The sequence below is a fragment of the Vicugna pacos genome, chromosome 8, assembly GCF_048564905.1.
Source record: "Vicugna pacos chromosome 8, VicPac4, whole genome shotgun sequence".
In the NCBI taxonomy this organism is placed as follows: domain Eukaryota; kingdom Metazoa; phylum Chordata; class Mammalia; order Artiodactyla; family Camelidae; genus Vicugna; species Vicugna pacos.
The window spans coordinates 26,569,580-26,583,868 of NC_132994.1; the positions used below are offsets into that span (position 1 = coordinate 26,569,580).

The 14,289-nt window shown below is 37.6% G+C and overlaps 1 protein-coding gene across 1 annotated transcript in view; it reads right to left on the bottom strand.

The window, feature by feature from the left end:
* Positions 1 to 1,975: 1,975 nt before the first annotated feature.
* The window catches only part of FBXL4 (F-box and leucine rich repeat protein 4), a 63,137-nt gene continuing 50,823 nt past the window's right edge, over positions 1,976 to 14,289 (bottom strand). Inside the window, exons 7-9 of the mRNA XM_072965644.1 lie at positions 10,825 to 10,896; positions 7,074 to 7,386; positions 1,976 to 2,527 (exon numbers count right to left, since the gene is read on the bottom strand). Coding sequence (XP_072821745.1) covers positions 2,364 to 2,527; positions 7,074 to 7,386; positions 10,825 to 10,896 — 549 coding nt within the window. The 3' untranslated portion in view covers positions 1,976 to 2,363. The remainder of the gene's footprint in view (positions 2,528 to 7,073; positions 7,387 to 10,824; positions 10,897 to 14,289) is intronic.

Here is a 14,289-nt window from a genome sequence, read left to right on the forward strand (position 1 = left end):
TGACAGGAAATACTAATTTTGAATCTCAGTTAAGTGAGATGTTATCCTCCCCAAAACGTATTACATTCTCATTTGAATTGTATTACAAAACAAACTGCTCTCAATTATTCTTATCTTTCAAATTCTGTCAATAAAAATATTGTGGAAATTCATTTTCTCTTTAGTTATATAAGTACTTACAAAATAATCTCAATTTTCACTCTTAACCTTACAAAATAATCTCAATTTTTACCCTTAGCCCACAAACTCTAAAGTATTTACTATCTGGCCCTTTACAGAAAATGTTTGCTGCCCTCTGCTCTAGAACCAGATGCCACCTGGACACTTTTAAGCACAGACTGAACACACTGTCTCCAAAGCCTGATGGTGTGGGTGTGTACACTGGCTCTGCCACGAGCAGCTATGTGATCATGAGAAAGGTTTTCAATCTTTCTTTGCCTCAGTTTCCTCATCTGTGAATGGGAGTAAGTAATGGTATCTGTATTACAGGGTTGTTATGAGGATTAAGTGAGTTAGTAAAGGCAAAACCCAGGAGAGACTGCCTGGCACAAAGTAAGAATTAATTCAATGGCAGCTTTCAGCTCAAGATAAAAGTACTACTTCACACAGTTGGTAGTCAGATTATAAATCTCACCCACCCAAAAGGTAAACTGAATAAACCACTTAAGATGTTTACATACATTCCTCAGTGAAAAAAAAAAACATCCAAGTGCATGAAGATAATAAGGGAGGACACACAACCAAGCCCTTTCCAACTGCCCCTTGCTTCTGCCACTAAATAGAAGCTGTTGTGCGGCATGCCAACAGGACAGCAGCTCTCATACAGTGGTTTCTTATATGCAGGACACTGCATTAATATTTTAAATGCCACTTATTACATTCTTCATATTCTATAAAAGGATAAACGCAGTACTCCTAGTAATTTATAACACAATTTAAAAATTTGACATATTCTATGGTTTAATTCAATGGTATATTCTAATTCAATCAATAATTATTTACTGAATGCCTACTATTTTCCATACATATAAATTCACTAGCTTAAGAACTTTGTGGGGAAAATGCTTTCAGATATGTCCTGTTGAGAGTATCCCCAAGAATTTCCTAGAGACATATATTCACTGTGCTAATTCGGAAACTAATTATGCTTTTTCTTAAATAACTACATCTTATAACACAAGAAATTCTAGAGTAGTGCTGTCCAGTATGATAACCACTAGCCTCAAAGCACTACTGAACACTTTAAAATGTGGCCAGCACAACTGAGGGACAGAATTTTCACTAAATTTCACTAAAATTAAATAAAAGAGCCACATAGGGCTAGTGGCTGCCGTACTGGACAGCAGAGTTCTACAGGATCACCCTAGGATGTGCAGGATTGGAAGTTAACAGTTTACCCTGTGTGGGAAAACAAATTTTGTTACACTATACATTTAATGTTAGTTTACTATTCAAAACAGCCCTGCCTTTTCATTCTACAAAATATTTTCTGTCTACTATCTTAGCAGGAGAACTACATCAATTTACTGTTTAATAAGACAATGTTTGTCTGCTCTGTTTTCTCCACTATAGCTAATTTCTAAATATTTAAAGTGCTGGGGCACAGAAATAAATAAATAAACAAAATCCACATACAACTCAGAAGTCTTAAACCTTCCCCTCTGGCAAACTTTTAAGGCATCTGCTTAACAGCTGGAAAGCTATTTCATTTAGTAGTTTACCTCTTGTTCTTGATCACGCTCATAGTTTTATACTGTTGTTATCCAGTAGTAAAATAGAGAAATATATCAGAATAAAAGTGGAAAAACTAAAAAATGTTTAAGCTGAAGAGCTAATACATCAGCTTACAAAATAATCTTAACAGCTGAAAAAAATTAGATTCTTTCTCCAACTAACTCTGGCAATTTTGTACATATCAAACAGAATACTGGCCAGGTCATAGGTTTATTATTAATAAGGCATCCTTACATGGAGGTGTGAAAAATTAATTTTATTTTTTGCATAAATATCATGATACTTTATTGTTCAAAGTGTTCCTTTCAAAATAAGTTAAAATGTTTCCATATTATTCTTTCATTAAATGTATAATTATTCACTAAAGCGTAATATCACTGATTAACATAGATAAAAATAAATGAACCATTCACATATTCTTGAAGAAAAGTGCTTACAACATTTTGTGAAAACATTTCTTACGTCATTGATTTAATGATTTAATGGACAATTCCATATTTTTCTTTAAAATCCACAAATGTCTAAATGGGATATTAAGACATTGTTGCCATTATAAAAATGAAACAAAACCAACCCCAGAACAAAACCCTACAAAAACACATGAATTTTATTATAGAACATATATTAAGTCACTGAGTAAAGCTCTTTTTTATGAACACTTTCGGAAAGCTCACATTGAGTTCTAGCACAGCTCTATTATCAATCTGTGAACAGAAGGACACATCAAGTAAGGAAAGATCTTTACATGATTCCAGGAGTTTTCTTAAGGATGCCGGACTTACCATTCTTGTTCCTGTTTAAAAAAAACAAACAAACATTAGATACATTCCCCAATAAAAAGTTCCTTTATTGTTAGTTATTTAAAATACACTTAAAAAAATAGCCTAAAAATTAAAAACATTTCTCAAAACAAAAGACTTTGTATTGAAATAGTCCTGTAAAAAAAAAAAATACAAAATAAATTTTCCCAGCCAATTTGGCATCTAGGACCTGAATTTTGTCAATACTCTACCCATTCTGTCTTCATTCCTACTTCCCACCCTTTCCAATGCGTTCCTCCAGACTTCCCTATTTCTGTTCATCCCAGTTCAAAACTGCCCATTTTCCAAAACCCATGAATCAAATCAGACAGCAATACTTAATAATGGTTCAACCTCTAATTCTATGCAGTATAATTACTGAGCAACTACTCTGTAGAAACTTCTGTTTCAGGCACTAGAGATGCAAAGATGAGTAAGACATGTGTCTCAAGGAACCCACTGACCAGAAAGCAAATAAGCACAATACAATCTGATAAGTTTTACAGTAAGCAGTAGGTACAAAATGGCATTACTGGAAGACAAATGATGGATGGTGAGTACTATGTAGCCCACAAATCTGAAGTGATTATGGGATATTTTGATGGAATGTAAATCACATAAATTTTGTAAAGCACCGATACGTGGCAGGCACTCAATAAACACCAATATCACTAGGCTCTAGGATGTCACCTGCTGTGAAACATACCTTGTTTTAACTACAGCTTTTATAGGGGAAAAATTATAATTGTATTGCATATACATATCTACTGGGATGGGGATTAAAGTTCCTGAAACACTAGTCTATGCCATTTCCTCTGAGAAATCCTTTCTCCCCTCCTGCCATGGGCTCCAGAAGCTGTAAGTGTACTGCTGCCCTGGCTGTGACTGGCCCCACGACAGATCCATGCAGATTCTCCCGGGCATTTAGAAGTGGAATTCAGTAAAGCCTCCAATGCGCACCTACCCCTTGAACTGAAGACCTGGGAAATGCGGTCAGGGCTGCTATACTTGGCCATGGGTGCCCAGAGATGCAGAGATGGCCAGCGTGACAAGAAAAGAACAAGCAAAAGCAAAGGGAGAAGCAGAAGTGTAAGTCTGTGAGTGTTATGGGGGCAGAGGGCAGGGCGAGGACAGGTGCCTGAGCACACAGCGTAAGAAATATAAGGAAAAAGAGAAAAGCTTCCTTGCCTTTTTGATGGTTTTCCAGTCCCACCTGAGGTCTGACCATAACTAGCATTTACCCACAGGATCTGAGAGAGACACCTTCATCTTCATTCATCATGACTGTCTTTTCCTTATGCTTCACTTATCTTGAGTGGATCTCTGTTATGTAAGATCAGAGAACCTCATCTAAGCCTCTCGGCTCCCTGGTGCTTCTCACCCAGGGTGTGACTGCTTTCTATTTGTCTGTCTTGATCAACAGAAACTGAGTTTCCTGATAAAGTAGGAGTTCCTAAAGCCCAAGAGAATGCCAGGGGAGGAAATCAGAGGCTGAACATTTAACTAGTCTAGGGCTCCCCCACCCCCATCCTCTGCCTCCAGGGCACTCTGTGTTGTTTTGTTATCAGTTTAGGACATAGTTTTGTTTTCAGTCAGCTTGCTCCTTCAGGGCACAGCCACATCTATGTCATTACCCCCCTGGTTTAAAACAATGCCAAACAGAGTGTATGCTCGCTATGTGTGTAATGGATGAAAGAACGAAGGGATGGTGGTTAATTTCCCAATCGTTACCCTGGCTTAGACCCTCCTTAGATGGATTACTGCAGCTAATCGCTCTGAGTTTGAGCTCTTCCTTCTCCAGTTCACCTACTACTCGTTTCCAGATAAGTATTCCTAAAACACAGCTCTAGCTATCTCACTCATATCCCTAATTAAAACCCAGGAAAAGCTCTTCCTTGTTTAATTTTGTGCAGATTCCTCATCCTGGTGTTCAAAACTCTCCACGATACCCTCCATTATACCAACATTCTGAATCAAATAAGATTGCCTGTTCTCTGAAGACACTCTGTACCTATAATGCCCATCCTTTTGTTTCACGCTATTAACTCTGCATAAAATGCCCTCCTTCCCCTATTTCCTGTTCACTTTTCAGATACCTATTAACCTTTTAAATCAAGCTTTTCCTTACTTCTCTGATCCTAATACTCCCTTTTCTTGGAGCCCTATCAAAATGGACTTGCTTCTGGCTTGCATTACAGTTATTTACATGCCTGTTTTACGCCTTCCTGCTAGATCATCAACTCTCTGAAGCTAGGGACTGTATCTCACTCAGCTCTGTACTGATCAGTAAGTATTTTTAGTGTGAAGAAGATATGCCACTTAACATTCACATATGCTAATCACAAAGTGACAAAATAATCACTATTGGTTTGGTTTAATTAAGAATTAAAAAAAAAGGATTCTAACAGTAAAGGATGACGGGAACCAAAACACAACAGTAAAAATAAAGAAAACATAGCATAGTAGTTAGAAGCAGAGACTCTGGTTCAAATCCAGATTCCCTTCTAGCCATGAGCCCTGGGCAAATCACGTAACCTGTTTCAGCCGGTTTCCTCCTCTGTGGCTAATAATAATATCCACCTCATAAGGTTGGTGTGATGATCAAATCTCTTAATACGTGCTCAGAACGGTATAAAGCATACAAGATACAAACTACGTGTTGCTATTACTGACTATTATTGATATTATTTTTTTACTGTGCTCTTTATATTTGAAATAAGATATTCCCATATATTTGCCTGATGACTGTCTCTACGTATACCTAGATTTGGCATAAGAGATAATAAAACATCCTTGCTCCTACACTCCTGAAAGTCACAAATGTTTTCAAAAAATAAGTCATTATACTTCTTACCTGTTTTTCTTTTATGTCTCTGTCAAGTAATTCATACATTTAAAGGCCAAACTTAGGCCACTTGACAACCGACCCCACCGTTCATTACAACCGTGCTGCTGTTTTGGGCTCAGTGTTGCGATACCGACTCCTTTGCGGTTCGGTAGCATCTCTTCTAGATGCTGGCTCCCTATCTCCAGTGTATGTTTTAGGGGCTTGTAAAACAGGTTTTCGGCAACAGTAGCACCATCCTCTGACGAGAAGCCTGATGAAATGTGTGATTCATTTTAACAGATCCTTGGCTTCCTTACCTGAGTCTCCCTGTGAATCCATGACTTTCTCTTAAACTTTTCAAAATATTTCCCTCACAAAATGTCTAGGCTAATTCAAAGGGGAGGCTGGATAGGAAGTTTTGAAAAGGAACAAGCAAAGTAAGTGGGTGTGCTGTTTTGAAAAAAGTACTGACCGTGGGGCCAAACCCCTTGCTTGAACCCTTGCTCTTCCACACAGTAACTGCTGGCTCCAGCGCCCTCCCTCATCTATGAAAAGACAGTGATACCCACCTTCCCCAGCTGTGAAGATGGGAAGGAGAATATAGCAGAGATGAGGTATCTAGCCCTAAGTGTGCATGTAACGGGCAAGAATTTTGCCCTAAGTTTTTTTTTTTTTTTGAGTCAACTGTTTGTATTGATTTTTCATTTATTTTTATTGAAATAAAGTTGATTTATAATATTGTGTTCATTTCAAGTGTAAAGCATAGTGATTCAGTAATTTTTGCAGGTTGTATTCCATTATAGGTTATTATAAGATACGGGATATGATTCCCTGTGCTATACGGTATATCCTTGTGGCTTCTCTGTTTCATATGTGGTAGTTGGTATCCGTTAATCTCATACTCCTAAATTTTCCCTTCCTGTTTTTAAGCAAGAATTTCTGCCTAAAAGTAACTTGAGTAAGTAACATGCAACTATATGGGCAACATCTACAAATGACTCATAAACCTGGACTGTGGAGAGATTTTAACTGAAATGACAAACACAGGTGTTGAAAATCTTCAGGTTTTCCTTTTGCTGAATGTTGAATAAATAGGAAACAATATAACTAGCACTTTAAGGACTAATCTGTTAGTATTAACAGGTTACCAGCAACACAGTGCAAATGCTATTGGAGTTCACAACTGTGGGGGCAATTTTACCTGTGGCCAACGTAAGAAATAACAAAATTTCACAGGGTTCCTTGCTGTAAATTGCAATAAGAACACAAGGAACCCCGGAACTGGAAAGGCTTTCCAGTAGCTCTGCCTTAGGGTAGAACTATTTCTAAAGACTAGAATTACCAGGGATGGAGATGTCACAATATTCCTTAAGCAAGAGCTCAACATCAAGAAGCCATCTATATGTGTGTGTGCATCTTGAATTCATTATACAAATGGATTAATTTCTCATCTGTCCTTAATAAAAATGGAGAAAATAGCTCATATAAATTCTCACTCTTCATACTAGATCAAGAATGAATGGTTACTTAGAGCTTTCTGAGAGGTACAACTATAAAATTCTGTTATTGCCCTCACTCTTTTTTAAGTACAGTTATAATTATCAGGACAAAATTTTTTTTATTGTATCCAAGAATTTTTTTTTCTGTGCAAAAAGTATGAGACTACCTTTTATGTCAAGGCTTTAAAAGAAGTTTATATATTGTATCCTTACCTAATATGTCCAGTTGGCGTAATCTGGTACAATTACCCGCCAGCTCCTCAATGTCTGTGTCACACACAGACCTGTTAGCTGTTAGAAAGAGTTTCTGCAAGTTTGGAAGCTGGCGTGCCAGTCTGGCGAAGCACCCGGTGCTGCTCTGCAGAGTAGGGCACCAGCCGAGGTCAAGTTCCTCCAGAAGCGGGCACCCAGAAGCCAGCTCTGCTATCCCATTCTCAGTAATATTCTTACATCGCCACAGGTCCAGGGTACGGAGTTTTTTACACTTGGCTCCTATCATGCTCGCTATCACATCATAGTCTTCAATCTGGAAATCAAATCATTTCAATCTTTTCCATATGATGCTCAGAAATGCAAACTCTTTTGAGCACGTTAAAACATGCCTAATCATCTCCTCTTGTTTCCTCCCATGTAAACATACCCACGTTGTGATTAATACAAATCTGCCCACTCATCTCACAGATCTGCCACTGTTTCATAAAACAGCAAGAGTCATCACTTACTTAAAAATCCATTTAACAGAATTCCAGACAGAGGATGTTAATGAGTTAAATCCCAAAGCAGTCTGAAATCCTGTCTCTCATAAAGAATTTGAGGATGATGTATTGTTCTTGTATACCTTGCATTTTGACCATACTGTTGCTACTCCGATAAGAGCTTCTGGATAAAGGGGTGCTCTTTGCCAGGCTCTAAAATAGTAAGGGAATAAACTGATAGTACTAATAAGGATACTAGTTTTGGGTTAAACAAGGCATTTGGGGACTGAATATACAACACAAAAATAATTTAGATTGTGATACATTCACTGTTGTCAGTTACTGGAGGTGTCCAATGATTTACCTCATGTTCACCAGATAAGCTTCTACTAATCAAGGATTAAACATTTTAGTTCATGGGCTTTGCCTGCTTTAATACTGTTTCTTTAAACAGATTCTTTTAAGAGCTTCATTTGATTTTGTTAAGATCAGGTATCAGAATTACCACTAGAAGTCAAAGGGAAACAAAACAGCAAACATTTGCAATGATTACTTCCTTTTGCTCATTTGTTCATTCATAGTTTCATCTACCTTGTGCCAGCACTGGCACTCCAGATACTAGGAACAACAACGAATTAAAAAGAAAAAAAAAAAGACTGTGTTCACATTTTTGGGAAAGATATATAGGTGACTAAATGAGCAAAGTAAATTCAGAAAGTGTTAAGTGAAAATAATAAAACCAAAACTGAGAGATGTGAGAATGATCAGAAGGTGAGGGGTCAAGGAAGGGAGGAGGGGCCACTGGGATCCCTGGGACAGAAACTGGTGCCTCCAAGGAACAGAAGTGAGAATGGGCACGGCCCAAGGGGAGTGGGGGAGAGGACAGGCTGGGGAGCCAGAGAGCTCTGCAGGGGCCAGGCCGTTAGGCCATGAAGGACTTTGAATTTTTATTTTAAATGCTAAGGAAATCAATGGAGGGTTTGAAGCAAATATGATTTACACTAAAACAAAAATAAAAATCCCTCTGGCTTCTGTCTGGAGGATGGTCTTGGGTGTGTAAGAGTAGGAAGCCCAGTGAAGAGGCCTGCACTGGGCTAGAGGAGAGATGGCTTGGATTAAGGTGGAGTGTGGAATCGGAGAAGTGGATTGTATTTTGAGTCAGAACCAAATAGCTGATAGATTAGATACAGTGGTGACAATTTCTGAAGGTCCTTAGTAACTGTATATGGCAGAATCAGGAAAAATTGACGTGGGGAAATATAATTATCTACTTAAGTGAGTGGACCTGAACAACACAAAAGTGTAGCTTTGATCATTAGTGCAGCCAATTAGCTTCTTTAGAAAGAAGCAGTTTAAAATATTTCCAAAATTCACGATTCTGATTGCTCTTATTTTGATAGTCAAAAATAAAATATCAAATGATACTTTGATCATCCTGCCTTTTGGTCAACTGACAGGAAGGAAAATGAAATAAACATGCTATTAAAATATCAACCAAGAGCCGTCTGTGTTACTGTCCTGCTGGACCCAGACCTGCTGGGAGGAAAGAACAGCATTTCTATGACAAGTATGAAAGGTTTCAACCATCATGTTAGCAGCGGTATCAGCAATATCAGCAGTATTTCTGAATTTCAAATGTCAAGCCCCTGAAACTTCATTTCCTGGCAAACAAATATCAATGGTAACAATATTGGTAACTACAAACTTTAATTTAAAAATAGCCTATTTATCTAAAGTAGCATTTCCCATAATATATCACATAATAATAGATGTAATACAGAAAAATGGGTTCAGTCATCAGGTGAAGTTGGAAAACATTGATTTAAGCAAAGGCAACTTGCTTCTTTATTGTTGGACATGCCACTGAAAACTCCAGGAGAAGGACATAATAATACTGTTTCCTAATTTTGACCTAGAATTCCTACTCCCCCTCCCTCCCCCCTACAATACAGATGTTTTTAAATTGAGTATCTTTTAGCACTAATGTTCCGTGGGCCAACCCTGGAAAATGCTGACTATAAATATACATCATAATTACAACTGTAAAGTGTCTGTGATCAGAGGCCTTCTTTTCTAGAGAATGCTGCTCTAGTTTATGGGGAGGTAATTGACAGGCAGAATAAGGTACCTTGAGCCAAAGTTAAAACAGGGTCCTTATCAATCTAAAGGCGGTCTAGCAATAAGCAAAGATCCAAGTGGAAGAAACTGGCTGGTGTGTTGTCACAGAAAGTGCCATTGAATATTACTGAACCCATCTAGAAGAGCCACTAGAAGGACCCAACAGAAGTCCATGAAATAGCTTACTAAGAAAAAAGTTGACTAGAAGTAAAGAAAACCTAATGCTGAGCTAGTGGGCTCCCAAGATGGCTTCCAGAGACTAGGATGGGCCTGAGCCCACACATGGGTTTAATAAGGCCCAACGAACTTCTCTGATCTTGCAACCATCCTGCCTATTCAGGTTTTCCTAACAAGTGGAGGCTAAACTGGAATGGTCTAGGATCTCCTGAATCTGCTTTGGGTGGAGGGGTGGGTGCAGGGTAAAGCAGTGAAGAGGAAAGGACTGCTCCATGGTCAGTTATACTGGGTGGGAGATGCATTTTCTGGGAGTGCACACACAAACACCAAGAGCTCTATTGTCCTTTTAATCTCAGTATTTATAAACCACATAATTTAATTGAAAACCATTTCATTTATCCCATGAGCTCTTTCAGTAACATAAGAAATTATAATTTTAAATCTGAAAGGACATTAAAGATTATTTAAATAGTCCCTAGGCTTTGGGATTTCATGAACCAGTAACATTTCAAAAAATCTTGAGTTCCAATATAGGGTGTCCATCTTTTTACCTTACCCAGTAATGATAGTAAAACAAACACAAAAACAAAATGAACCTATCAGCATGTCCAGAAAATCATCTCAGAATTCAAAAACTAAAATTAGCTTTGTGCAAAACTTGCCAAACTCCTGGCCCTTGGGTATGATTGGTATGTTATTTTGTAAAGCAGCCCAGAGAGGTAAATAGCTGGTCTGAGATAACACCTGGCTTGAGGCAGAACCAAACTCTTTCCAACACACGATAACTTCTTTCCTTGTTCTCACAGATAAATAATGTCAGTGTTTCAAAGACAAACTCTCCGATTGAAGAAAAATATTTGAAAGTGGGGTACACAGTAATTAACCATAAATCTGAAAAGCTGTGGGTGAGGTCGATCAGGATAAAATTCACCCATGGGAAGATAACTGAGCATAAAGAATTTTCAAATACTTACCATTACACAACTACCCAAGCTGAGGTGCTGAAGCTCTGAACAGAAGTTCAAAATGCTGAGCAGGGCTGTTTGCTGCCATCAGGAACCACATCAGAGGCAAATAAGGAAAGTGAAAGGAAGTGAAACAAAGAGAAGGGGTCAATTAGACATTAAAGGCTGTCACTGCTTTTCCTGAAATAGAGCTCAAAATCTAGGTTACAGAAACCACAAATGCCATTTAATGAGTCCCCAGGTGCTCCCGCCATTGACTAGCTTGGAGTCAAGGTAATCATTACTCATCTCCACGTTAAGTCATCGCTTTGTATATGATTTCACAGGCCCCAAAGATACCTACATTCCCTATGACCCCCTGGTTCATTTCCCAAAGGTAAGCAGTTCGGGAGTCTGGTTAATACTGAACAACAAAACAGGTTAAACAATCCCTCTCTCAAAAAAAAAAAAAAAAAAAACCCACAGAGGGCGGTGACACTCATTGAACAGCGGCGGCTCTGACATTCACTGATCAGCTGCAGCCTGATGGAACTGCCAATAGTCACCCCAAATCAGGATTGAGCTGGTGACTTTAATGTCAAAGGATTCTCTTTTCTGACAAGGATACCAACAACCATTGAGCACCTGTCATGGGTAACATGCTGACTGAAACGTATATAGTGTGTGCTTTCTAGTCATGTTCCTGCCATTTAAGCCCACCTATCCTGTGCAATGAAAACGGTTTCACCACTAAAGAAGTCCAGAGGTGTCCTAGACTGCTGCCTGATCACGGTTCCTAAACTATTCCCAAACAGTCATAATGTCACTTGACAACACGCCTGCCATGAAAAACTGTAAAGACATTCAAATTTCTAGTTTTTCTTTTATAAATGAAAAAAATATACTACTTAGACTTACGTGGCAAAATTTCTTTCTTAACTTTTTAGCTAAATCTTATCTATCACAATTAAGATGATATTATACAACCTTTGTTTAATCTATTCCAAGTGTTCAGAAATTGAAAAAAAGCAGTTGGGGAGAAGATGAAGAATGCGTCAGTGACAATACAAAACATTTATTCAAACCCCCGATAAGATTCTCATTGAGAAAATAAAGTAACCAAGTATTTCAAATAAAATAAACTTAGTGAAGGCAAAAATAAAATAATAGTTATAATAGATGCTAGAGTGATACCAGACTTAAGACTAATTGCTTCACTGTTGTGCATTTTTAAAAATTTAAGCAAAAAATGTTCATATTGATTTTATGCTTAAGTTTCAACACAACTTAATAACATTTACTAGACAATGCCATGTAGATCTCAGAATGCTGATATCAGAAGAGGTATATGAAGATAAGTTGATTTTCAGATTCTCCATAATACTTAGCTATTTTAACTTACTGATAGGAAAAATGACATTAGGTTTTTTTCTTTTTTAAATTAAAGTACCATATCTTATAACAAGGTTGTTTTATAAGATTTTCCCAGAGCAAAATCCAGAAGATTTTAGAAAATTTTTGTATATTCTTATAGATAATACATTTTAAATTTAAAAAAATACACATACTCATGCATTCATTCATGATTCATGGAACTTGTTTGGGTAATTTATTTTTAAATTACTTACAATGAAGAATCTCAAATATGCAGACAAGTATAGAGTCCAAGATAATGAATACTCATGTGGCCACAACTCAGATTTATCAAATCAACATTTCGCCTTCTTGGCTCATTGTGTTCTATATGTGTATCCCTCCATCCATTCACATCCCTTCTCAGAGGTGATCTCTATCATGACTCAGGGTTTAAAATGCGCTTGAAAATTATATAATTTTTCTACATATTCTGGACCATAAATAGCCCATTATTGTTTTTATATAAATGCTATTATAATGTGCATCTACCTCGGCATTTTCCTAAACAAGGTGAGAGATGTGTCCACACTGATACAGTTTAGTTCACCGACTTTTTCACTGTTGTGTATTGTTCCATTATACAAGTTTACTGCAATATACAATCCCATTTGATGAATATTTAGTTTACAAGTTCTACCATAACAAAGAATGTTATAATAAACATTCTTAAATGTGCTTCCATGTGCATTTATAGAAGAATATTTCCCTAAAGCACATACCAGAGTATGCCTCAATTTTATTGAATTTTGCTAAATAGCTCTCCTGAGTGCTTGTATCAACTGATGCTCCCACCAGCAGTATAAGAGTTGGGTCCCACTGCTTTGCCAACAGGTATTTTCATCCTTTTTAATGTCTGTCTATCGGATGAGTATGGAATGGTATCATTTGCACTAGTATGATTCCTAGTGAGGTTGAAGATCTTTTCATATGTCTGTTTCCTAGATTTCTAATCTTTTTTTTCCCCACAACTACTTGTTCTTGCTGTTTTAGCCTATCCATGTCCCATAATTTCTGGTTCTATTTAAAAAGATGCTTTCCGTTACTTTTTTAATCTTCCATTTCCTTGACCTCACTTTCATTCTTCCCTGTCTAAGGGTCTTACAGATTGCCCCCATCCAGAACCAGGGCTTCTATTTAAAGTGCAGTGGTCCTGGGGATATTTCAGAACCAGGGGGAGGCTTGGCTTGTTCTGACCATGAGGCACAGCCAATGTCATCTCACTGTATACTGTATGGTATATCTGCTCAGGCCCAATTTCCTCCTTTCTCAAAGATTTCCATCCAACCCCTGGGTGGCTTGGACAGCCATCTAACATGATATCACCTAGCTTTAACTGACTTCCATGCTGGGACAATAAGATTCTCTTGATATAGTTTGAGATGAACTCCCTGTTGAGTAAGTTCTTCTAATTAAAAACAATACTAAGGCAGAAAATACTTATTGTCAAGAGCACCACAATAAACTGGACTGTTCTTTAGAGGAGCTGTGTCTATTGCTTACTATTTTAAAGATCACAACTTTAAGACAGACTTAACTCACTTTTGAATTAACATTCTCATAATTATATATTTAGAAAACACTGGTGTCAGAGTAGATGCATTCTGGAGGAATTTCAAGTTATAAAGAGGAATCCATGGCCAACTTAACTTACTCAGGCAAATATTTTACAATAACTTACACAGTCTGCACATTAAATGGAGAATTAAAAATTCATTTAATAGTGGAAAGAATTATCATTTTTCATCCCCACCTTAAAAAAGGAACTAACATAGAATGTAAGAGATTCATTGTGAACAACATCACACATCTTTGCTAAATAAGAGATGTGAGATCAAATGCTGAGACCATGCTATGAGGGGGCAAGAATGACCTTGGAAGAGATGCTGTGAGGAATGTAACAAGGACTCAAATAGAGATAAATAAAGGGGTTGACGGGGAGCACTGAGGTGAGCAAGTGCAAGTTCACAGTTTCCTGACTTTCTCCAGCAGAGCTCCTGATAAGGCAAAGACTGTGGGAGTGCCCAGGCTTAGAGCACAAATCTATATAGATCAGCTTGCAGTCTAAATTCAGTTAACCAA